General features: G+C 46.2%; 1 protein-coding gene across 5 annotated transcripts in view; it reads left to right on the top strand.

The window, feature by feature from the left end:
- Window positions 1–6,596: 6,596 nt before the first annotated feature.
- The window catches only part of edem2 (ER degradation enhancer, mannosidase alpha-like 2), a 55,584-nt gene continuing 35,073 nt past the window's right edge, over window positions 6,597–27,107 (top strand). For 2 of the 5 annotated variants that reach the window (XM_061694134.1, XM_061694106.1), the window contains exons 1-4: window positions 6,597–6,899; window positions 24,559–24,669; window positions 24,755–24,794; window positions 24,915–25,020. In XM_061694134.1, coding sequence (XP_061550118.1) covers window positions 6,805–6,899; window positions 24,559–24,669; window positions 24,755–24,794; window positions 24,915–25,020 — 352 coding nt within the window. In that variant the 5' untranslated portion in view covers window positions 6,597–6,804. Of the gene's footprint in view, window positions 6,900–15,917; window positions 16,097–24,558; window positions 24,795–24,914; window positions 25,021–27,107 lie in introns of all 5 variants that reach the window. The other 3 variants (XM_061694142.1, XM_061694124.1, XM_061694115.1) reach the window with 3 other exon arrangements.

Here is a 27,107-nt window from a genome sequence, read left to right as displayed (position 1 = left end):
GATGGTGAGAAATAAGACTCTAAGATAAGATAGAACTTTTTGGCCTGAATTCTAAGCGATATCTGTGGAGAAAACCAGGCACTGCTCATCACCTGTCCAATACAGTCCCAACAGTGAAGCATGGTGGTGGCAGCATCATGTTGAGGGGGTGTTTTTTAGCTGCAGGGACAGGATGACTGGTTGCAATCGTAGGAAAAATTAATGCGGCCAAGTAAAGGGATATCCTGGACGAAATCCTTCTCCAGAGTGCTCAGAACCTCAGACTGGGCCGAAGGTTCACCTTCAAAAAAGTGAATGACCCTAAGCACACAGCTAAAATACTGAAGGAATGGCTTCCGAACAACTCCTGACTTAAACCCAATTGAGCATCTCTGGAAAGATCTGAAAATGGCTGCCCACCAACGTTCCACTATACACAGTGTTGATGGTGCACTGCTTCCCCCTCCTGAGACGCCGGATGGTGGACCAGAATTTCCTTGAAGCCGTCCGGAAGTCTTTTTCCATGGCCTCACCGAACTCCTTCCATGCCCGAGTTTTTGCTTCAGCGACCACCAAACCTGCCTTCCGCTTGGCCAGCTGGTACCCATCAGCTGCCTCAGGAGTCCCACAGGCCAAAAGGCCCGATAGGAATCCTTCAGCTTGATGGCATCGCTCACCGTTGGTGCCCACCAACGGGTTCGGGGATTGCCGCCACGACACGCACCAACCACCTTACTCCGGTCGGCCGCTTCAGCAATGGAGGCGCGGAACATGGTCCACTCGGACTCGATGTCCCCCGCCTCCCCCGGAAAATGAGCAAAGTTCTGTCAGAGGTGGACGTTGAAACTCATTCTGACAGGGGATTCCGACAGATGTTGCCAGAAGACCCTCACAATACGCTTGGGCCTGCCATGTCGGACCGGCATCTTCCCCCACCATCGGAGCCAACTCGTGGTGATCTCTCTTCACCCGAGTGTCCAAGACATGCGGCCGCAAGTCCGATGACACGACCACAAAGTCGATCATTGAACTGCGACCTAGGGTGTCCTGGTGCCAAGTGCACGTGTGGATACCCTTATGCTTGAACATGGTGTTCGTTATGGACAATCCGGGATGAGCACAGAAGTCCAATAACAGAACACCGCTCGGGTTCTGGGCGTTCCTCCCAATCACGCCCTTCCAGGTCTCACTGTCATTTCCCACGTGAGCATTGAAGTCCCCCAGCAGAACAATGGAGGTCCCAGCGGGAGCGCTCTCCAGCACCCCCTCCAATGACTCCAAAAAGGGTGGGCACTCTGAACTGTTGTTTGGTGCATAGGCACAAACAACAGTCAGGACCCATCCCCCCACCCGAAGCCTGAGGGAGGCTACCCTCTCGTCCACCGGGGTGAACCCTATCGTACACCCCGTGGGCAACTCCAGAGTGTAAGAGAGTCCAACCCCTCTCAAGAGGACTGGTACCAGAGCCCAAGCTGTACGTGGAGGCGAGTCCGACTATATCTAGTCGGAACTTCTCGACCTCACACACCAGCTCGGGCTCCTTCCCTGCCAGAGAGGTGACATTCCACGACCCGAGAGCCAGCTTCTGTAGCCGGGGATCGGATCGCCAAGGTCCCCGCCTTCGGCCACCGCCCAGCTCGCACTGCACCCGACCCCTATGGCCCCTCCCACAGGTGGTGAGCCCATGGGAAGGGGGACCCACGTTAGCCTTTAGGGCTGTACCGTGCCGGGCCCAATGGGTGCAGGCCCGGCCAACAACCGCTCGCCTTCGAGTCCCACCTCCAGGCCCGGCTCCAGAGAGGGCCCCCGGTGACCCGCGTCCGGGCAAGGGAAACCTGAGTCCATTTTTTGTTGTCATCATAAGGGCTCTTTGAGCCGTGCTTTGTCTGGTCCTTCACCTCGGACCTGTTTGCCATGGGTGACCCTGCCAGGGGCATAAAGCCCCAGACAACTTAGCTCTTAGGATCATCGGGACACGCAAACCCCTCCACCATGATAAGGTGATGGCTCAAAGAGGGGTGTGTGTGTGATATTTCAGTTTTTCTTTTTAATAAATCTGCAAAAACGTAAACAATTCTGTTTTTTTTCCTGTCAATACTATGTAGGAAGACCTTGTAAAGTAGTTTGTCTGAAAAACTAAATAACCGATGCAGAGGCTGTTAGGATGGTAAATAAGCAGAGTGAGGGAGAGACAGTGGAAAGAAGTGTGAAACAGCAAAATAAACCAGAACAAGCAGATGAGCGAAAAGTTTGGTTCGATCTGAAGAGACTTATTACGTTCATTGCAGGTGTTATAAATGCAACAATGGGACTAAACTCAAAAACGGAAAGACTACAAATAAAAGTTCAAGCAGCAGAAAATCATCTTAATATCAAATAATTAACATGGGAAGACGTGAGAGATAACCTTTGTACTCAGGCCAAAGAGACGTCAAACCCAGGATAATAAGATTAAATGGTGTTAATAGTACAATGGAATCAAAGATGTTTATTGGCAAATGGACAAGAATTTAAGAAATTTGTAACAAATATACCAAGTTCTGGGGAAGTAATATGTGTTCAAGAGACATGGCTGAAGAGTAATTTAGACTTTAAGATGAACTATTATACAGACATTCAATGTGATAGGCTGACTGGTGTTGGTGGAGGGTGTGCAACTTTTGTCAAGGACAATATACCGTATCAGATAGTAAGTACAGGGAAAGATGAAGAATTTATAGTTAAAAAGAAATGAAAAAACATAGAGTGAATAAAAATTATATTTTTTTATAATCCATGCAAAAATTTAGATGTTAAAAAAACTAAAGCAAAAAACTAAACAGTTGAATGGTTACATTATCTGGAATGCTGACTTTAATGCACATAGCACATTATGGGGAGGATGGAATACTAATAAAAATGGGGAAGTGATAGAGCAATTGTTGGAGGAGGGACACTTGGTGTGTTTAAATGATGGGAGAGGCACCCGAATAAATATTCACACAGATAAGGCTTCAGCACTGGATTTAACGTTGGTGTCAGGAGGTCTGGCAGGAATTTGTGAGAGTGAAGTAATTGAGGACATGACAATCGGTAGCGATCATAGTCCAATACTATGTCCCATACATACAGCGGCTGGTACAACGGAGGGTGATGAGAAAGAGGTAAAGTGGGGTTTGAATAAGGCAAACTGGGATCAGTTTAAGTATTTGTTTGAAAAGGAAAGTGGTTATATAAATGTTAAAGCAGGTATTGAAGTAATTGATAAGAATTTTAGGGAGATGATAATAAACGCGACCAAAGCAGCAATACCAGAAAGTAAAGGGAGAATGTAAAGAAAAGCAGTACCATGGTGGTCAGAAGAATGTAGTAGAGTTGTGAAAGAAATAAGGCCTATAAGCATAACTTTGAGAAACTGTTAGAGTATAAAAAAAATCTGAGGCACAGGTAAGAGAAGTAATCAAAGAAGCGAAGAAAAAGAAATGGAGGGAATTTTGTGGGTCAGTTGGAAGAACAACTCCAATTAGTGATATGTGGGGTATGATAAGAAAAATGAGGGGAGTCCGGAAAGAAAGAAAATACCCAGTAATACAGAAAGTAGATGAAATAGGGATATCAAATAAAGACAAAGCAGAAATAATGGTAAATATTTTCAAAGACATTCGTAGTTCATAATTTAACAGAAGAGGGGAAACGAGGGAGGGAAAAAAACTAAACAAGAGTATGCTGGGGCAATAGACAGAAATGAGAGATTTAGCAATAGATTGGTACCCTTTACAATTGCAAGAAATTAGGAGAGCAATAGATAAGTCTGGACTAACCTCACCTTGGAAAGATCAGATATTTTATATTATGTTAAACAATTTGGGTAGAAAGACAGAAAATAAAATGTTGGAAATGTACAATAGCATATGGGAAGAAGGCAAGCTACCAAGCTGGAAAGAAGCAATGGTCATACCTATAATAAACTGCAAATAAACTATCCATCCATCCATTTTCTGAGCCGCTTCTCCTCACTAGGGTCGCAGGCGTGCTGGGGCCTATCCCAGCTGTCATCGGGCAGGAGGCGGGGTACACCCTGAACTGGTTGCCAGCCAATCGGAGGGCACATACAAACAAACAACCATTCGCACTCACAGTCACACCTACGGGCAATTTTAGAGTCTCCAATTAATGCATGTTTTTGGGATATGGTAGGAAACCGTAGTGCCTGGAGAAAACCCACGCAGGCACGGGGAGAACATGCAAACTCCACACAGGCGGGGCCGGGGATTGAACCCGGGTCCTCAGAACTGTGAGGCTGACGCGGTGGAAAATGACACACCTTGGGAGTTATCAGTCCATTGTTGTTTTCGATTATGATTAATGTCGTTTATTATGATTAATGTCATTTATGCAGAAATCGACCCAGCTATCGGAAAGTCATTGTTTGCGGATGATGGAGCGTTATGGAAGAGAAACAATATTATCCAGTTTATCCGAGATAAGATGCAGAAAGCAGTTGGGATGGTTGAGAAATGGTCATATAGATGGGGATTTAAGTTTTCTGTTGAAAAGACAAAGGTAGTGTTGTTTACTAGGAAACGGATAAAAGATTTCGATAAAGATGGTTTTTCGGTGTTCTATTTGCCTCAAAGATGACATGGAGTAAGCATATAAACAAGGTTGAGAAGAAATGCAAAATAGTTTTAAATATAATGAGTAGTCTTACAGGGTCAGATTGGGGTGCAAGTAAAAACGCGTTAAAAAACATTTATGTTCGTTTCATGAGATCAGTATTGGACTATGGAAGCCTGGTCTCTATAGAGGGGCAGCAAAAACATTCTTGAAAAAACTGTAAGTTATGCAGAGCGATGCATGAAGATTATGTTGTGGTGCTTTAAAGACATATCCAGCTAATGCAGTACAGGTTGTGATGGGAGAAATGCCTTTGCAATTAAGATTTAAACATCTTATTTTGAACTACTGGGCAAAATTGCATAGTTAGAAACATAAACAGCATCCAACTGTGAAGGTTCTTCAGCCATATTGAGAGTGGCAAAGCCAAAATAGATAGTTATGGGTGGGCAGCAAATAAGTTGGCAAATCAAAGGGGACTAATAACAAAAACATACAGTCCAGCAATTTTTCATACAGCAACACCCTTTTGGATGTACCCTTCAACAGTAGATCTTCATATACAAGAAAGAGTACAGTGATAAAGGAAAAGGAAACTAGGAGGAAGTCATCAAACAGAGACTTTGAACAAAACATACATTGTTCGCCACTGTTTTTACTGATGGTTCATAAGATATTGGGAATGGGAGAACAGCATTTGCATGTGTAATTCCAGATTTAAATATAAACATTCAGGAACAAACATCAGATCACTTAGCATTATATACTGTGGAATTGCTTGCTATCATGATGGCACTACAGTTAATTGAACAAAACAGGTTAAAGCGGGTTGTAGTCTGTTCAGATTCATTATCAGCATTATTGTCCTTAAAAAAACATGGTATCATAAAATAGGTCGGAAATGTTATTTGAAATTTATGAGCTAGTGTATAGATTAAGTAAATTAGAGATGAGCGTTGGGTTTATGTGGGTTCCAGCACATAAAGTAATAAAGGGGAATGACAAAGCGGATTGTTTTGCAAAACAAGCACTTAAATGAGAAGAATGGTTGGGAATATCTTTTGGGATGGGTGAGGTCAAGGCTTATGTTAAAAACATAATCAAAACAGAATGGCAAAAACTTTGGAATGGAGGGCAAACAGGATGGCATTTCTATATAATTCAGCAGACGGTGGGGGTCATGAAAGCGGTGTGGAGAAACAGAAGGGAACAAACAATCATAAGATTCAAGTTAGGACATACAGGGCTGAATGGGACAATGCATTTAATTGGGAAGCATGGCACGGGTTTGTGTGACTGTGGAGTGGAGGAGGAGTGTTGAACATCCATCCATCCATCCATTTTCTGAGCCGCTTCTCCTCACTAGGGTCGCGGGAGTGCTGGAGCCTATCCCAGCTATCATTGGGCTGGAGGCTGGGTACATCCTGAACTGGTTGCCAACCATTCGCAGGGCACATATAAACAAACAACCACTCGCACTCACATTCACACCTACGGGCAATTTAGAGTCGTCAATTAACCTACCATGCATTTTTTTGGGATGTGGAAGGAAACCGGAGTGCCCGGAGAAAACCGACGCAGGCACGGGGAGAACATGCAAACTCCACACAGACGGGGCCGGGGATTGAACCCCGGACCTCAGAACTGTGAGGCAGACGCTCTAACCAGTCCGCCAGTTATGTTATTTGTTATTGGCAAACGTATGAAATAAGTAGAGGGAGGCTCGAGATGAGTTGAAGAAAAGTGAGCTTCCTGTATTTAATCTTAGAAATGTACTGAACACTGAAGAAATTAAAATCAACGCCTTGTTTCAGTTTTTAAATGAAACAGGATTGATGAAGAGAATATAGTCAAACGTTTATTTGGTTTTCATTTATTTATTTTGCTCTCTTGTACTATACATATGTATAGTCGTACTGTGACCCACACTCCAGCACAGTAGATGGCGGCATGTTGAACGTTTGATGCCACCCGCCAACAAACAAGAAGAAGGAGCAGAAGAAGAAGAAGAAGAAGAAGAAGAAGAAGCAGCAGCAGCGGGCGTTCAAGAAGAACAAGTTCCTGGTCGCTTTCAGTGTGTCGAGGAGCAAGGAGCTAGGAACGTTGCAAATAGAGAAATGAGATGAGCTCTTGATATCGAGATCGGTTGTTGTTATCTTATCAGCAGACGTTTAGAGTCAGTGCCGCTGCCTTCTTATTAGAATATTTGTTGTCCCCCCACTGGCCGCCATGCGCGCTCCCGTGCGCGCCGTACTCCTCGCGTGTGTGTGCGTGAGCACGGCGGCTTGTCATCAGTTTACCGAGGAAGAGATGCACGATGTCAGGTAAACACTCACGCGCACCCAACAAATGTGGAGTTTCCAACTTCGAGGAAGTCGAAAAATCATTCACATATGTCTAATTTCCGATATTCCAGTTGAACGTCAACACACAACATGGTTTACCACCGTAATCAGCACTAGAGAGAGATTCAAAGTCGATAGTCTGAAAACAAAACTAAAGCTCATCTTTTTATTTCTTATTTTACAATCTGAACAACCGTATCCGTTTTATTTGCATGAGCGACTTCATAAACACCCGGATGCTATGTCACACCTTTAAACGTGTTGTACTGTATAATGCTGAATTGCAGAAAAGAGGTAAATCGGAGTTTTCCAACCTCCGATCAGGAAAAGTACACTGCAACGCCACACCAACTGGGAGGTCCATGTCGAGAAGTTGGAGAAAAAGGGTGCATCTCATTTCTATATTTGGAACTTCCTTGGTCCTAGTTCCTCTGTTTATATGCTAGCTCATCCCACCAGAAATTCAATCGAGGAGCCAGGATATTGACAGAGGATCGATGCAGGAGGAGGAAGGAATGTTTGGGAGAAATAAAACGATGACATCATTTCACGCACGTCATTAACGTGTCACAAATGAACGGTCTGCGTGGCAAAATAATTACCATCGCCACACATGACCACTTTATGCTTTATATATTAAGTGGGATTACATTAAAGTCAAATATAATCAACAAAGTTACTCTTACAACTTTGCTGATGCCAAGACGACCATGATTGGTCAATCCCAAACCCGTCCTGTCCTCTGAGGGGGGTGTTTTGGAGTGACTCTTTTCATATATGTAGTGTTGATATGTTGCTGATGAATTAAGCAGTGTAGAATCGACATAATTATTTTATTTTTCTTTATGTGCCCAAATGCCACACAAAATGACAGCCTAATTACTACATAATCTTTAGAAATATGTGGTTGGTAAAGCGTATAGCAACCATGAGCCAGTGTAATTAAGTCCTTTTAGTATTAATACTCACCATTGAACAGTCAGAGAGACTCTCTCCTGTAATAGTGGTTGAAAGAGCGGGTGGCGGTGGTCTCGGGTAACTTTTTTCCAAAGGTGACTTTGATGGATCCTTGCATAACCACAAAACAAACACAAAAACAAAATTTTAGAACAGAAGGGCACAAATAATCTCTATATGTCATGTAATATAATTGAATATCATGTAATATAAATGAATATGTGTCAGGAAAAAATACACGAAAACAAGTCCAAAATTTTGTGACACTGAAAATATGCCATGCGGACGTTGTCATAATAATAATCCATTCGTCGTGCCAGTACTTTTACGTTTTATCCATCAGTTGCACTTTGAAATCAAAACAACTACAGTGTGTTACATTTTCCAGCTGTGCAGAAGGAAGCATGTTTGCAGCATTATCTGTTACAATGACAGTAATAATTGTCTGGGATTTTTAACCACAATTCCTCTTCAACAAAGCGAATAATAGTTTATAGCAATTTGGCTTTCAGACATGGCCCGAGTTGGGCTTCGTTCACTTTTTCTTTCTCATCATAAAGTTGACGCACAGCTTTATCACTAAATAAGAGCAGGATTAATCAATGTACCTGAGCACAAACGTCCTCATCATAAATATAAAGCCTAGTTGGCTCGTTCTCATACATGCTGGGTGCTGCTGTTTTTTGTTTTTGTTGCTACTGCTAGGACTGGCTGCTATTTAAGTACTACCTTGAGCTGCTAGAGGGTTATTGTCACGCTAAATGACCCCGCTGGCCCTTTGTTGTTTTTTTTCCAAAGCACTTCATTCCAAATCCACACTGTTGACTTTACGCAGAAGGGTGAATCTCCTGTGCTGCTCCAGGCTGTTAATAGCGCCAATTACAAAGGGTACGTTCAGAAATTCACTCCAAGCGCGCTCTCTACATTCCGGAACAGTCGGAAACTCAGAGTTGGAGTGTGCCGTTCGGTTATTCAGAGCGTTGCTCTTGAGAGACAGAGCGGCTGGATTTTTAAAGGCAGAACTGACACATTCAATATGGCAGACTCACTGATGCATCACTTCCAATGGCCAACACGATCCTCCATAAATTCGTGGAAAATGGAGTGTGCTCTGCCTCTCTGAATACTCCACTCTCGGAGTGCAGTGAGAGCGTCAGAATGAATTCCGAACGTACCCAAAGTCATTCCGACTTATCAGCTATGTCTTGTCATAATGGCTTGCTACCTACTGAATTGTTAGCGAGCAATGCTATTTGGCTGAAGTAGCTCGTGCCCCACACGACCATGGCTGTATGACACTAATGCTATTGGTTCAAAGTTATATTTTTGGGGAATGCACAATTAAAGTTTCTCCAAAATGGACGGGGCGCCATATAGTGCGGCGCGCCTTATGTGTGCACCGAGTTCCAAAATCTGTAAATGTGTGAATTTAATGAGCGCTCCGCTTGACTGACTGGGAGCATGACTGGGAGCCGACACGCTTCTTATATAGAGGAAGGCGGACGTGACTGAGGACAGCATGCAGACGTAAAGGAGGAAGGGTGCGCGTGACAGAAGAGGCTAAAGACACGCCCCCAGTAGGTGTATAGTTCCGGTATGTGCATCGGTTTGGCTAAGGACCCCCAAAAATGGCACCTACAAAGAGTCATGCTTACGAATCACAGTTTAAACTGCAAGCGATTAGTTACGCGGAGGAACATGGGAATCGAGCAGCTGCAGCTGCGAGAGAATTCAAGATCAACGAAGCCATGGTTCGCAAGTGGAGGAAGCAGGAAAACGAGCTTCACCAAGTCAAGAAGACGAAGCTGATTTTCTGCGGAAAAAAAGAAAAACAAAACACAGAAACAAGGCAAGGTGGCACCAACTCGAGGAAGCAGAAAAACAAACTTCGCCAAGTCAAGAAGACGAAGCTGAGTTGCTGAGTTTCCGCGGGAAGAATAAATAAAAACAAACCGCGGAAACAAGGCGAGGTGGCTCGAGTTGGACCAACTCGAGCAAAGAACAGCCAGGAGAAGCGTCTCTACAGTCACCATTCGACTGAGTGCAATAACTCGGAGCTTGCCATCATTCCGGGAGGCTTGACGAACCACTGGACATCTTTGTAAACAGGGCGTGGGAGCCATGGATGACAGATGGCGAACACAACTTTACTAAGACTAGGAGGCAGCGCCGGGCGAGTTACCCGACAATTTGTGAATGGATTGTCGATGCTTGGGCTAACGTGCCTGCTTGCACTATTGTTCTAGCTTTCCTAAAAGCCGGCCTCATTTCTGAGGAGCCGCACGGCAACGAGACTGACTCCAACGAGTATGGGAGGGAACCTGGCGTGTTTGATTGAGAACTTGCCCATCTTTTCATTTCGGATACAGAAGATGAGTACTTCAATGGATTTGTGGATGAGGATTGATAAAAAAAATAACGCGAGTACATTGTTAAATACTTCAATACAGTACAACCGAACTCAGTTTTGCTCCCGCTGCCTTTAAAAAAAATTGTTTTAGCTTGCATGCATGCTACCGTATGTTTTAAGCTAGGGTATGTTTTACCATGCCTGCGCCTAATAATACAGTGCGCCTTATGTGTGTGTTAAATACAGACATAGACCCCGTAACTGAGACTCCGCCTTTTAATATGGGGCGCCTTATTGTCGTGAAAATGCGGTAGCTGTTTTCATTATTTTGAGGGTATTTCAATTCAGCTAGTGTTGAGGACATGGCAAGACTTACCTAGCTAAGTAGAGCTAAAGTTACAAATATCTGAGTATAGTCTGTAAATTGTTACTTTAAGTTGATCAAACGCCATGTTTTACAGTGTAGGTAGTGAGACTCGACGCGGTGTGGTGATGTCGTCCAATTTTCACTGAGAGTCGGAATTTACACGTAAGGCCAGAGTTAAGTGCTCAAGTTAAGTACAGCAAAACGTAACTATACAGGTAGTGTTTTACGTGAGAAACAGATAGCATGAATTCCATTTTGGGCTTGTAAGATTAGTCTCCCTTGCTGAGTTGGAGATCCTACTTCAGGAAGTGTGGGTGATTTAGAAAAAAAAAAAAAAAAAGCGGTGTGGACGGATCAATCTTATGTCATTAGGGTTAGGGGCATTCCAAGATGGCGCCTACCAGTGTGGTCGCCTCGGTAACGCGCTCTCTAGTGTTGTCTTTGTTTTTGTGTTTTTCGTCCGTCTTTGGAGACCTTACACGACTCACTTACACAAGGGGAGACCTGCTAACCATCAAGGAGGCTACTCCGGACTTTCTGTCACCAACTTTCGAAAATCCGCTCAGTTTTTTCCCCAAGTTACTCGCCGGAGCGGCGTCCGCGGTTTTCGGCACATGGAGGCGGAAGCGGTGCCACAGAGGGAAACGAGCCAGCATTCAGGTGAAACTCCGCAAGAGAGGAATGACTACAGGCCTGTCGCTTTGACATCTGTGGTCATGAAGTCCTTTGAACGACTACATGAAGTCCCTGAATGACTACAGGCCTGTCGCTTTGACATCTGTGGTCATGAAGTCCTTTGAACGTCTCGTGCTGGACCACCTCAAGAGTGTCACAGGTCCCCTGCTGGACCCCCTGCAGTTTGCCTACCAAGCGAACAGGTCTGCGGATGATGCAGTCAACATGGGACTGCACTTCATCCTAGAACACCTCGACAGTGCAGGGACCTACGCAAGGATCCTGTTCGTGGACTTCAGCTCAGCGTTCAACACCATCATTCCTGAACTCCTTTCAACCAAGCTTCTCCAGCTCAGCGTCTCACCTGCCATCTGCCAGTGGATTTACAGCTTTCTGACGGGCAGGACACAGCAGGTCAGGTTGGGGGAGGCCACCTCATCCACACGCAGCATCAGCACTGGGGCGCCCCAAGGTTGTGTCCTCTCTCCGCTGCTCTTCTCTCTCTACACGAACGACTGCACCTCAGCGAACCCGACTGTCAAGCTCCTGAAGTTTGCAGATAACACCGCTGTCATCGGCCTCATCAAGGACGGTGACGAGTCTGCATATCGACAGGAAGCGGAGCGGCTGGAGCTGTGGTGCGGCCGACACAACTTGGAGCTGAACACGCTCAAGACTGTAGAGATGATCGTGGACTTCAGGAGGCATCCTTCGCCACAGCTGCCCCTCACGTTGTCCAGCTGCCTTGTGTCAACCGTCGAGACCTTCAAGTTCCTGGGAATTACAATCTCTCAGGACCTGAAGTGGGCGACCAACATCAACTCCGTCCTCAAAAAGGCCCAGCGGAGGATGTACTTCCTGCGGCTTCTGAGAAAGCACGGCCTGCCACCGGAGCTGCTGAGACAGTTCTACACAGCGGTCATCGAATCAGTCCTGTGTTCTTCCATCACAGTCTGGTTTGGTGCTGCTACAAAAAGGACAAACTCTGACTGCAACGGACAATCAAAACTGCTGAAAGGATTGTCTGTACCCCCCTACCCACCATTGAGGACTTGCACGCTGCCAGAACTAAGACAAGGGCGTGCAAAATCCTCTCGGACCGTCTGCACCCCGATCACCAGCTCTTCCAGCTCCTTCCCTCAGGTAGACGCTACCGATCAACGCAAACTAGAATTAGTAGACATTCCAACAGCTTCTTCCCTCTTGCGATCAACTTCTTAAACACCTAACCTATAATTCCATTACAACAAGCTGGAAATTTTTTGACTTGAGTTCGTTGTCACATTTCTGTGGGGCCAATTATGTATTACTCGTGCACTCACTGTAGTTGTCTCGCCATGCTTCACTATTTGCATATACTGGCCACTCATGCCAGAGTAGCATCTGCTCTATTTGCACACTGATTGAGGAGTATCTGTAACATTTGCACAACCATTGTTTTTTGTCAATGTCTTTATGTCTCCAAAGTGTTCTGTAAATTGACTGTCTGTTGTACTAGAGCGGCTCCAACTACCGGAGACAAATTCCTTGTGTGTTTTGGACATACTTGGCAAATAAAGATAAAGATTATTCTGGTTCTGATTATGAATCTGAGTGGGTACCAGTACTTTTTGCGCCCTTTTCAGTGGCACCTCCTCGCCCAACGACAGTACTGCTCCGCCACATGACGCCCGGTCTCGACGTGGCGAGGGGGCTGAATGCACGCGTGGGGCGCGTGCCCGTTGGCAGTTCATAACGACAAGACGCTCCTTCTTCAGAAAGGAGAGCATGCAGGTGGAGGAAGTTGACTAAAGCAGTGAAAGAGAGTGACTTTCAACCACCATATCTTATATAGTCATGCAAATCAGTTGCCTTTCGGAGAAATTCACCGTTTTGAACTCAAAATAGGCCATTTACGTTAATCATATAGATCCAATGGGTTTTTCCTGAGGAGATGGGGGTGGGTGTTGCCGTCGCTGTTGTCATGGGCTGTTTCGTACTCCTTGAACACTGGCAGCATATTTTGCTCATCAGATCAGCCAGTCTGTTGCAGTGGCCTTTTGTATTTTTGCGTTGAGGTGCTGCGGGTCGTGGCCCTGGTTCTCATCCCAGCGGAACAGAACAAACGCACGTAACATTGGTGACGAGCTGATCCGTGAGTACATCTTGTATTAATTAGGAAACGTGGCTAGAATTATCTAATTAGTTTACGGGTATTAATGTTAAATGTATTAAGTGACAGAGCAATGTTAGGGATTATGTCACAACACAGAATGAACTAACTTCAAATACAGAAATGGACGATAAAAACAGAAAATACTGTACTTAATATTTTGCTTGAGGATGCTGTTGGGATTAGCCTTTGATGCTGGTTAAAAATGAAGTAAAACAATGATTTTTAGTCAATTCCTTTCCAGAATGAGAGTCCTTAAAGAGGGGGATGGTATTCATGTGGCACAGCTTGAAGCAGGCATCAGGTGCAGGTGGAGATTGGCCTGGCTCAAGTTGGAGGTCAGAACATGAAAAAAAGCCAAGAAATGAAGCAAATTTTATTTTAATCTTAAATTTGTACATCAACGTACCCTAATTTCACGTGTATAAAGTGCACCCATGTATAATACGCACCCCCAAAATTGACCCAAAAAGTCTGGAAAACTCTTCTACTTATGTATAATGCATTTTTACAATGCACGATTTTGCTTCTACCCATATGGATCAAAACATGAATTATTATCTGTATTTTGTTAGTTTTTTCAAAGCATTATTCTTTAGTTTAGCCCTTTATTTGAACACGTAATTATTTTTATTTACTTGCTCTTATTTTGAAATTCACAGCCCTACTTTTTTGTAAATGAGAGAAAACACAGTTGTGCTCATATGTTTGCTTAGCCAGGCAAAATTTGTAAGATGGGTACAATTCTTGAAAACATGAAGGGCCAGGCAAAAATTAAATTGAATGAATTTTCTTTTGAGATTCAAATTAAACTGTCAAGCATTTCAGAAAAGAATGATCATTGAACAAAACGTAACCATAAATAAATTAATAATGGTTGTTGTTCAGTCAGCAGTCGTATTTGGGCCAGTCTGAGCCAGCTGATGCCAAGTAAAGCTATGCAGCAAAGCTTCTGTGCAACAGTGGCAACAAGAATTTATAGACAAACCTGTCCTAAATCCGTCCACTGATCTGACCAGAGTAGCTGTTTTTGATCGACAACTTTTAATTTCAGCCTACACACAAGATTTAATGAAAGTCTACAAGTCTCTTGATGCATAGAAGTGTTGATCATTCAGTTGTTGATTTAAAAATGTTCAGACGGCAAAACATCTTCATATGTGGCATGTATTGGCATATTATGAGGCTCATATCTATTTGTAATTTCCAGATGGTAATAGGCCTATTTAAGAGGTAAAATATCACCAAACGTAATGGAGGCATCAACATTTAAGCGTGGGATGCAAGTTATTAGCTGATGTGAGATTTAGCTTTTTGTTTGTGCCAAATATCCTTAGATATGAGCATTATATCTAATTTCGTAATATATTGCAAAACGAGTTATTGTAAACTTAAGTGTCTTACCATGACTATATAAAGTGGCGAAAGCAAACATCATCAGTCAGTATGGTAACACTTGTCACATAATGGGTTCACGTAAGCTTTCAATGAGCTTCATGTGTCTTTGGGATGCCGTAAAACCAATAAAAATCCTTCACTGAGAATCTGTATGTACAGCCCCACTAACCCAACACAACACTACCATTTCTTAATTTGCGGAAATAAGCGTGAATAACCTGATAACTCATGGTCAGCTACTGACTTCATAGGCTTTCTGCTAACCGAGACACCACGTTGACCATGTGGTGATGACACGGCGAATGCTCCCATAAAAATCCACCCGAATGCAAAAGGGTAAACCATTTAATGGAGGACCAGTTCAGGGTGTAGTCAACCTTGCGCCCGAGGTCAGCCGGGATAGGCTGCAGCGCCCTGCGACACTAACCAGGATAAGCGGTGTTGAGAATGGATGGATGGCACTTAATATGCAAATGGAGCAAAAAGGTTCACTGTTTGAGTGTCGTGGCTCTGTACGCAATAAACAACAGCAGAGTGGGTGCAAATGTATGGTTTTAGATGGAAGAAATAAATTGCAGTCACATAGAGTAATAGTGCAAACTAAAAGCTAGTATTATGTACAGTGGCTGAAATAAGTATTTAACAGGTCGCCATTTGTCTCACTAAATATACTTTCAAAGGTGCTATTACCTGAAAATTTGACCAGATGTTGGGAACCACCCAAGTAATCAATGCATTCAAAAAATTAGAACAAATAAGATCAGAAATCAGAATCAGAAATGTGACAATGAACTGAAGTAAAAAAAATTCCAGCTTGTTGTAATGGAATTATAGGTTAGGTGTTTAAAAAGTTGATCGCAAGAGGGAAGAAGCTGTTGGAATGTCTACTAGTTCTAGTTTGCGTTGATCGGTAGCGTCTACCTGAGGGAAGGAGCTGGAAGAGCTGGTGACCGGGGTGCAGACGGTCCGAGAGGATTTTGCACGCCCTTGTCTTAGTTCTGGCAGCGTGCAAGTCCTCAATGGTGGGTAGGGGGGTACCGACAATCCTTTCAGCAGTTTTGATTGTCCGTTGCAGTCAGAGTTTGTCCTTTTTTGTAGCAGCACCAAACCAGACTGTGATGGAAGAACACAGGACTGATTCGATGACCGCTGTGTAGAACTGTCTCAGCAGCTCCGGTGGCAGGCCGTGCTTTCTCAGAAGCCGCAGGAAGTACATCCTCTGCTGGGCCTTTTTGAGGACGGAGTTGATGTTGGTCGATGTTGGTCGCCCACTTCAGGTACTGAGAGATGAGTTATGTGTAATAATGTGTAATAATGTGAAATGACACGGAAAAATATTGAACACATGAAGGGTGGTGCAAAAAGGCATAGAAAGCCAAGACAACACCTAAAATCTATCAGTAATCTAACAGCAACCCCTTGTCAGTGCAAATGAATATCAGCTGGTTCAGTCCTAATTGATGGCCTACAAAAAGGTCTCATTGCCAAGGTGTGAGTCAAGACACATCTCATGATGGGTAAGAGCAGAAAACTGTCTCAAGACAATCGCAAACTATTTGTTGCAAAACATACCGATGGCATTTGTGACAGGCGCATAAGCTTCTGAATGTTCCAGTGAGCACGGTTGGGGTCAAAGTACGTAAGTGGAAAGCCACTTATACCACCATAAATTTGCCTCAATCAGGTGTTCCTCGCAATAGTTCTCACAGAGGAGTGCAAAGAACAATCAGAATAATTGTCCAAGAGCCAAGGACAACCTGTGGAGAGCTTCAAAAAGACCTGGAATTAGCAGGTGCTGTTGTCACAAGGAAAACAGTGAGTAATGTACTCCGCTGCCAAGGCCTGTATGCACGCACAATAAGCAAGACGCCATTGCTGGAAAAACAGCATGTCAAAGCTTGTTTAAAGTTTGCAACATATGGACAAGCCAGTGAAATACTGGAACAATATAGTCTGGTCAGATGAGAGCAAAATTGAACTGTTTTGATGCCATAATGCACATCACGTTTGGATGAGAAATGTGTTAAAATACTTATTTCAGCCACTGTATAAGTATATATAAATATAAATAGAGTAACATAGTTGGGGCGGGGCGGAATAGACCACCCTCATTTCTCTAGTTTCTTGTTAATTTTTAATGCCCGGTATAGCTAGCCAGGGGCGTAAAGCCCCAGACAACTTAGCTCCTAGGATCATTGGGACACACGCATCCCTTCACCACGATAAGGTGACTGCTCAAGGAGGGTAAACTGGTCAAAGGTGAGGAACCAAGCAAAGCACTGCACCAAAAACCCCAATGAAGTCTAAAAATAAAGAAATGTTTTCCCTTGCCCGGACTCGGGCCACCGTGGCTCCCTTCTGGAGCCAGGCCTGGAGGTGGAGCTCAAAGGAGAGCGCCTGGTAGCCGGTCTTTCACCCATGGGGCCCGGCCGGGCACAGCCTGGAAGGGTAATATAGGTCCTCTCTTCCATGGGCTCAACACCTGTGGGTGGGGCCATAGAGGTCGGTGCAATGTGAGCTGGGCAGTGGCCGAAGGCAGGGACCTTGTCGATCCGATCGCCGGCTAAAGAAGCTGGCTCTAGGGATGTGGAATGTCACCTCTCTGGCAGGGAAGGAGCCCGAGCTGGTGTGTGAGGTTCCTACTAGATAGGCTCTCCTCCACAGACTGCTTGGGCTGCGGTACAAGTCCACTTGAGAGGGGATGGACTCTTCTACTCTGGAATAGTTCATGGTCAGAGGAGCCTAGCAGGTATGGGTATACTTATTGCCCACCGGCTCGGCGCCTGCACATTGGGGTTTACCCCGGTGGACGAGAGGGTTGCCTCCGTCCACCTTCGGGTGGGGGTATGGGACTTGACTGTTACTTTTGCCTATGCACCAAACAGCAGTTCAGAGTCCCCACCCTTTTTGGAGTCCTTGGAGGGGGTGCTGGAGAGCCCTCCTGCTGGTGACTCCATCGTTCTTCTGGGGGACTTCAATGTTCACGTGGGCAATGAAAGTGAGACCTGGAAGGGCGTGATTGGGAGGAACGGACCCCGCGATTTGTTGTTGGACTTCAGTGCTCATCATGGATTGTCCATAACGAACACACCTTCAAGCATAAGCGTGTCCACACGTGCACTTGGCACCAGTTCCCAGTTCGATGATCGACTTTGTGGTCATGTCATCGGACTTGCGGCCGCATGTCTTGGAGAGTCTGATGAAGAGCGGTGCAGAGCTGTCAACTGATCACCACCTGCTGGTAAGTTGGCTCCGATGGTGGGGGAATATGCCGGTCCGACCCCGCAGGCCTACACGTATTGTGAGGGTCTACTGGGAATGTCTGGCAGAATTTCCTGTCAGAAGGCATTTCAACTCCCACCACTGGCAGAACTGCACCTGCGTCTCTGGAGAGGAGGGAAACGTTGAGTCCGATCGGACCATGTTCCGCGCCTCCATTGGTGAGGCGGCCGACCGGAGCTGTGGCCGTAAGGTGCCTGTCGTGGCAGCAATCCCCAAATCCGTTGGTGGACACCAGCGGTGAGGGATGCCATCATACTGAAGAAGGAGCTGATGGGTACTGGCTGGCCAAGCGGAATGCAGCTTAGGTGGTTGCTGAGGCAAATACTCGGGCAAGGGAGGAATTCGTTGAGGTCAAGGAAAATAATTTTGGACTGCTTCGAGGAAATTCTGGTCCACCATCCGGTGTCTCGGGAGGGGGAAGTAGTGCACCATCAACACTGTGTATCGTGGGGATGGGGGCGCTGCTGACCTCGGCTCGGGATGTTGTTCGTCGGTGGGGAGAATACTTCAAAGACCTCAATTCCTTAAGGAAGCAGAGTATGTGGTGTCTGAGGCGGGCTCTCCTATCTCTGGGATTGAGGTCACCGAGGTGGTTAAAAAGGTCTTCGGTGACAGGGCCCCGAGGGTGGATGAGATTCACCTGGAGGTCCTAAAGGGTCTGGATGTTGTGGGGCTGGCCTGGTTGACATGCCTCTGCAACATCGTGTGGACAGTGGTGACAGTACCTCGGGATTGGCAGACTGGGGTGGTGCTCTCCCTTTTTAAGAAGTGGGACTGGAGGGTGTGTTCCAACTACAGGGGGATCACACTCCTCGGCCTCCCTGGTTAGGTCTATTAAGGGGTGCTGGAGAGGAGGGTCCGTGGGGAAGTCGAATCACAGATTCAGGAGGAGCAGTATGGTTTTCGTCCTGTCCGTGGAAGAGTGAACCAGCTCTACACCCTCGGCAGGGTCCTTTAGGGTGCATGGGATTTCGCCCAACCAGTCTTTGTTTTGTGGTCTTGGAGAAGGTATTCAACCGTTTCCCTCGGGGAGTCTTGTGGTGGGTGCTTTGGGAGTACGGTGTACTGGACTCTGATATTGGCTGTTCGGTCCCTGTACGACCAGTGTCAAGAGTTTGGGCCGCATTGCTGGCAATAAGTCTGACTTGTTTCCGGTGAGGGTTGGACTCGGCCAAGGCTGCCCTTTGTCACTGATTCTGTTCATAAATGTTATGGAGAGAATTTCTAGACTCAGCCGGGGCGTAGAGGAGGTCCGGTTTGTTGACCTCAGTATTGCATCTCTGCTTTTTGTAGATTCTGTTGGCTTCATCAAGCAGTGATCTCCAACTCTCCCTGGAGGGGTTCGCAGCCGAGTGTGACTCGGCTGGGATAAAAATCACCCCCAAATCTGAGACCATGGTCCTCAGTTGGAAAAGGGTGGACTCCAGAGCTCTCCCCAGGTCGGGGATGAGATCCTGCCCCAAGTGGAGGAGTTCAAGTATCTTAGGGTCTTGTTCACGAGTGAAGGAAGAATGGAACGGGAGATTGACAGGCAGATTGGTGCAGCATCTGCAGTGATGCGGACAATGCATTGGCCTATTGTGGTGAAGAAGGAGCTAAGCCGAAAAATGAAGCTGTCAATTTACCGGTCGATCTACGTTCCTACCCACACCTATTGTCACGAGCTGTGGGTCATGACTGAAAGAACAAGATCCCGGATACAAGCGGCCGAAATTAGTTTCCTCTGCACGGTGTCCGGGCTCTCCCTTAGTGAGAGGGTGAGAAGCTCTGTCATCTGGGAGGGGCTCAGAGTAGAGCCACTGCTCCTTCACATTGAGAGGAGGCAGATGAGGTGGCTGGGGCATCTGATTAGGATGCCTCTTGGATGCCTCCCTGGTGAGGTGTTCATGGCACTTCCCACCGGGAGGAGACCCCGGGGACGACCCAGAACACGCTGGAGAGACTACGTCTCCCGGCTGGCCTGGGAACGCCTCGTGATCCCCCTGGAAGAGCTGGATGAAGTGACTAGGGAGAGGGAAGTATGGGCTTCCCTGCTAACCCTAACAGCCATGACCCGACTTCGGATAAGCGGAAGAAAATGGATGGATGGATAGCTAAAGGTACATTTTGTTAGGACAAATACTGAATTCTTATGGCTGTGTGATATTTCAGTTTTTCTTTTTTAACAAATCTGCAAAAGTTTCAACATTTCTGTATTTTTTTCTGTCAATATGGGATGCTGTGTACATTAATGAGGGGAACAATTATTTTAACAAATGGCAGCAATATAACAAAGAGTGAAAAATTTAAAGGAGTCTGAATACTTTCCGTACCCACTGTTGTAGCAAGAAGTAAAAATTAATATTGCTTGCTTAAAGTCGTTTCTTGATACTCCAGTCAAAGTTCACTGTAAATGTTAATGTTCAAATACATCACACCACAGTACCCCTCAGAGGTTAAGAGGTACATGGCAGGAACAGCGATCCCAACAAGGCACACAGAGACTATTTAGCACTTTGCCTCCTATCCGCCACGACATTGTGAATAAAACTAAACCCCAGTTGAATCAAGAATTCAAGGAAAGCAAATTCTGTTCCCACCATATACGGACAATAAAAAAAAGAACTTTATTTTGCACTTTAAAAGTATCATTAGTATTTTTTTATTTATTGGTTATTTTTCATGGTTTTCCAATTCATTTTTTTTCATCTAATGTAGAATATGCTTTGTTTGAGTTGGGCAGTGGTTATGTTGCAGTTTAAATACTTTTATTGGTTTTATTGGTTATTTTTTAGGATTTTCTAATTCTTTTCTTTTATTCAATTGTTGTGCATTGTCATTTTAAAAGTTATTTTATGTAACCTGTTGGTTAATAAATGGGCCAGTTTTTGTCATAGCTACTGTTGCTGATTATTGTTCTCTGTTTAAGTACCATCGCTTCATGAAACCTTTTCTGACATTCCATCTTGAAAAATATGTATGTATGATTCTTGTATGTATTGCATGATATCGGATTGGACCGATATCGGTATCTGCCAGAACTCAAGGCGGCAATATGGTAATCGGATCGGAAGTGAAAAAGTTGGATCGGGACAGCAAATGTTTACTTCCCCTCTCGAACAGATTTTTTGGGGGGGAGTTATGCCCTTGAGCCATCACCTTGTCGTGGTGGAGGGGTTTGTGTCCCCCCAGTGATCCTAGGAGCTAAGTTGTCTGGGGCTTTATGCCCCTGGCAGGGTCACCCATGATAAACAGGTCCTAGGTGAGGGACCAGACAAAGCACGGCTCAAAGACCCCTAATGATGACGACAAACAATGGACTTCGTTTTCCCTTGCCCGGACGCGGGTCACCGGGGACCCCACTGGAGCCAGGCCTGGTGGTGGGGCTCGAAGGCGAGCGCCTGGTGGCCGGGCTTGCACCCATGGGGCCCGGCCGGGCACAGCCCGAAAGGGTAACGTGGGTCCCCCTTCCCATGGGCTCACCACCTGCCACACCCACCACATCGCCTCCACACACAGCTTGGGCTCTGGTACCAGTCCTCTCGAGAGGGGTTGGACTCTCTTCCACTCTGGAGTTGCCCACGGTGAGAGGCGCAGAGCAGGTGTGGGTATACTTATTGCCCCCCGGCTCGGCACCTGTACATTGGGCTTCACCCCGGTGGATAAGAGGGTAGCCTCCCTCCGCCTTCGGGTGGGGGGGACGGGTCCTGACTGTTGTTTGTGCCTATGCACCAAACAGCAGTTCAGAGTACCCACCCTTTTTGGAGTCCTTGGAGGGGGTGTTGGAGAGCGCTCCCGGTGGGGACTCCATTGTTCTGTTGGGGGACTTCAATGCTCACGTGGGCAATGACAGTGAGACCTGGAGGGGCGTGATTGGGAGGAACGGCCCCCCCCGATCTGAACCCGAGCAGTGTTCTGTTATTGGACTTCTGTGCTCGTCATGGATTGTCCATAACGAACACCATGTTCAAGCATAAGGGTGTCCACACGTGCACTTGGCACCAGGACACCCTAGGTCGCAGTTCGATGATTGACTTTGTGGTCGTGTCATCGGACTTGCGGCCACATGTCTTGGGCACTCGGGTGAAGAGAGGGGCGGAGCTGTCAACTGATCACCACCTGGTGGTGAGTTGGCTCCGATGGTGGGGGAAGATGCCGGTCCGACGTGGCAGGCCCAAACGTATTGTGAGGGTCTGCTGGGAACGTCTAGCAGAATCCCCTGTCAGAAGGAGTTTCAACTCCCACCTCTGACAGAACTTTGCTCATGTTCCGGGGGAGGCTGGGGACATCGAGTCCGAGTGGACCATGTTCCACGCCTCCATTGCTGAGGCGGCCGACTGGAGCTGTGGCCATAAGGTGGTCGGTGCCTGTCGTGGCGGCAATCCCCGAACTCGTTGGTGGACACCAACGGTGAGTGATGCCGTCAAGCTGAAGAAGGAGTCCTATTGGGCCTTTTTGGCCTGTGGGACTCCTGAGGCAGCTGATGGGTACCGGCTGGCCAAGCGGAATGCAGCTCTGGTGGTCGCTGAAGCAAAAACCCGGGTATGGGAGGAGTTCGGTGAGGCCATGGAGAAAGACTTCCGGACGGCTTCGATGAAATTCTGGTCCACCATCCGACGTCTCAGGAGAAGAAAGCAGTGCACCACCAACACTGTGTATAGTGGGGATGGGGCGCTGCTGACCTCGACTCGGGACGTTGTGAGTCGGTAGGGAGAATACTTCGAAGACCTCCTCAATTCCACCGACACGCCTTCCCATGAGGAAGCAGAGTGTGGGTTCTCTGAGGCAGGCTCTCCTATCTCTGGGTTTGAGGTCACCGAGGTAGTTAAAAAGCTCATCGGTGGATGAGATTCGCCCGGAGTTCCTAAAGGCTCTGGATGTTGTGGGGCTGTCCTGGTTGACACGCCTCTGCAACATCGCGTGGACATCGGGGACAGTGCCTCTGGATTGGCAGACTGGGGTGGTGGTGTGTGTTCCAACTACAGGGGGATCACACTGCTCAGCCTCCCTGGTAAGGTCTATTCAGGGGTGCTGGAGAGGAGGGTCCGTCGGGAAGTCGAATCTCAGATTCAGGAGGAGCAGTGTGGTTTTCGTCCTGGCCGTGGAACAGTGGACCACCTCTACACCCTCGGCAGGGTCCTCGAGGGTGCATGGGAGTTCGCCCAACCAGTCTACATGTGTTTTGTGGACTTGGAGAAGGCGTTCGACCGTGTCCCTCGGGGAGTCCTGTGGAGGGTGCTTCAGGAGTATGGGGTACCGAACCCCCTGATACGGGCTGTTCGGTCCCTGTACGACCGGAGTCAGAGTTTGGTCCGCATATCCGGCAGTAAGTCGGACTCGTTCCAGGTGAGGGTTGGACTACGCCAAGGCTGCCCTTTGTCGCCGATTCTGTTCATAACTTTTATGGACAGAATTTCTAGGCGCAGCCAAGGCGTAGAGGGTGTCCGGTTTGGTGGCCTCAGTATTGCATCTCTGCTTTTTGCTGATGATGTGGTTCTGTTCCAACTCCAACTCTCACTGGAGCAGTTCGCAGCCGAGTGTGAAGCGGCTGGGATGAGAATCAGCACCTCCAAATCTGAGACCATGGTCCTCAGTCGGAAAAAGGTGGCATGCCCTCTCCAGGTCGGGGATGAGATCCTGCCCCAAGTGGAGGAGTTCAAGTATTTTGGGGTCTTCTTCACGAGTGAGGGAAAAATGGAACGGGAGATCGACAGACGGATCGGTGCAGCGTCTGCAGTGATGCAGAGTTTGTATCGGTCCGTTGTGGTAAAGAAGGAGCTAAGCCGAAAGGCGAAGCTCTCAATTTACCGGTCGATCTTCGTTCCTACCCTCACCTATGATCATGAGCTGTGGGTCGTGACCGAAAGAACGAGATCCCGGATACAAGCGGCCGAAATTAGTTTCCTCCGCAGGGTGTCCGGGCTCTCCCTTAGCGATAGGGTGAGAAGCTCGGTCATCCGGGAGGATCTCAGAGTAGAGCCGCTGCTCCTCCGCATTGAGAGGAGCCAGATGAGGTGGCTGGGGCATCCGATTCGGATGCCTCCCGGACGCCTCCCTGGTGAGGTGTTCCGGGCACGTCCCACCGGGAAGAGACCCCGGGGACGACCCAGGACACGCTGGAGAGACTACGTCCTTCGGCTGGCCTGGGAATGCCTCGGGTTCCCTCCGGAAGAGCTTGATGAAGTGGCTGGGGAGAGGGACGTCTGGGCGTCCCTGCTAAAGCTACTGCCCCCGCGACCCGACCCGGATAAGCGGTAGAAAATGGATGGATGGATGGGAGTTATGCAGGTTATTGAGCACTTTATCAGTGGAAAAAGTTTTTTGATAAAATTTTTGTATCACATTGGAGCAAGGCTGTGTTGACTTTATCAATTGTATGCTACATTGGAGTGGTATAGAACATTAAATATGATATAAGCATAATAAGAGGTGTATGAACAGTAACTATAATATAAATATGTGCTTCAAAACCTTTCAGACAGCGAATCAAAGGCATGTTCTACCATGCCTACAACAGTTACCTGGACAGCGCCTTCCCCTATGATGAGCTCCGCCCCCTCACCTGTGATGGTCAGGACACTTGGGGCAGGTGAAGTCAAAGGTTCCCCTCCAAGTGGTATTGTTTTACATCACATCATCATCATCGCCTGCTCCTTTTCCCTCTGCTTCTTCAGTTTCTCGCTGACGCTCATCGACGCGCTTGATACTTTGCTGGTGAGATTGGAAATTAGTTTCCGGTTTCCCTTTTCCTGTGTCCATTGACGATTGATTGATACAGGTGTGTGTGTGTGTGTGTGTGCGTCTGCGTGTGCGTGCGTGCGTGCGTGCGCAAAGGTGCTGGGAAACCAAACTGAGTTTCAGCGTGTTGCATCTCTTCTCCAAGACACAGTCGACTTCAACATCGACATCAATGCCTCAGTCTTTGAGACCAACATCAGAGGTTTGTAAAAGTGACACGTCAACTCAGCTTTCGCTAGCTTTTCGCAAAAAGCCTGAAACATCACCTAACTTGATAAAAATGTATGCATTTCAGGGGTCCCTAACACAGCTCCCCAAAACTCACTCAATAGCACCGCTTGGAAAATTAGGTAAAAAAATTGCCCTTGAAACCAGTTTAGCCAGTGGACACGCAACTTGCATATCAAAAAAGGATGCACACATTCAGGAAGGATTCCAGTGTAAAACATTGTTCAAATGAAATATGAAAATCACCAACTTGATTTCCTGACTGGAATGGTTGGGTCCCGGGTCAACGATTGCCAACAGTTTTGCCATACGGGGTGTGAGTGGAAATTGGACTGCTGTTGGTCTAACACGTTTGGGTGATTAAATCCAGAGATGGGATTGTACTGATGCTAGGGCTGGGCAAATAATTGAAATTCATTCATTTGCTGTACCGCTTATCCTCACTAGTGTCGCGGGCATGCTGGAGCCTATCCGACCTAATCATGATTTTGAGTTTGGCCTCTAACGATCTCAAAACTTTATAATAGAAGAAAAACTATTATTGTGCTGCGGCTCGGGTTGTGTATGCAAGTTCCTGCAATGTAAGAGCACCCTGAACTTGCAGCAAGCCTGTAACCAGTGTTGGGTAGATTACTGTAGAAATGTAGTTGACAGTTAAGTTATCCTGTTGAAAATATAATAGTAGTGTATTTCAATTTCTCCAAGTATTATAACTATTTACGTTTAACATTTTGATTAATTTTGAAAGAATGCATCAACAGGACCCTCAGATGTTTCCTCTAAAAACGTGGATTAAAACCATTGATCATAATTTTGGAATGAACCACATATTTGTCTTTACTAGAATAATGAACTGATAACAAAACATGATGAAATGTAAATTATTATACATTATACAGTATCGTGAAAAAGTGGCCCCCTTCTCAAATTCTTATTTCTGCATAGTTTTCCCACTTAATGATCATCAAACAAATGTTAATATCAGAGAAATATAACCCAAGTGAATTTAAAATGCTGTTTTAAAAAGGTGATTTAATTTCACAAGGAAAGAAAAAAACTATTCAAAGTTACCTGGCCCTGTGTGAAAAAGTAATTACCCCCATTGTTAAATCATGAATTGTGGCAAATCACTATTTTTGGTCAATTTTCACTGATCACACCCAAGCCTGACTACCTCCAGACGTGTTCAATCAAGAAATCACTTAAACAGAATCTGTCCCGACAAATTCAAGTCAGACAAAAGATTTTAAAAAGCTGCAACAAAATGCCACGATCCAAAGAAATTCCAGAACAGGCGAGAAATAAAGTAATTGATATGTCAGTCTGGAAAAGGTTAAAAAAGCCATTTCTAAAGCTTGAGGATTCCAGTGAACCATAAGGAGAGCCATTATCCTCACATGGAGCAAGCATGGAACAGTGGTGAACCTTCACAGGAGTGGCCGGCCTCCAAAGATTATCCCAACAGAACAGCAATGATTCCTCCAGAAGGCCACAAAAGAGCTCACGACAACTTCTAAAGAACTTCAGGCCCTCCCTTGCCTTAGTGTTCATGACACAAAGAGACTAGCCAAAAATGGCATCCATGGCAGAGTTCCAAAGCGAAACCACTGCTGACCAAAAAGAACATAAAGGCTTTGATTTGTTTTGCAAGAGGGAGAATATTTTATGAACTGTCTCTCGTTACATCTGGCACAAATGTAGCACAGTGTTCCAGAAAAAGAACATCATATCAACAGTCAAACATGGTGGTGGTAGTATGATGGTCTTGGGATGATTTTCTCCTTCAGGACCTGGACAACTTGCTGTGATTGATGGAACCATAAATTCTGCGCTTTAACAGAAAACCCTGAAGGAGAATGTTCGGCCATCAGTTTGTGACCTCAAGCTAAAGTGCACTTCGGTTCTGCAGCAGGATAACGATCGAAAACACACCAGCAAATCAACTTCTGAATGGCTTAAAAAACAAAATGGTTTTGGATTGGCCAAGTCAAAGTCCAAACCTGAATTACATTGAAATGCTGTGGCATGACCTTAAAAAGGCCATTCAATGCTCGAAAACAA

The sequence above is a fragment of the Phycodurus eques genome, chromosome 1 (assembly GCF_024500275.1).
Source record: "Phycodurus eques isolate BA_2022a chromosome 1, UOR_Pequ_1.1, whole genome shotgun sequence".
NCBI lineage: Eukaryota > Metazoa > Chordata > Actinopteri > Syngnathiformes > Syngnathidae > Phycodurus > Phycodurus eques.
Note: the sequence above shows the minus strand (reverse complement) of the source record. Positions and strands in the feature narration are given on the sequence as shown.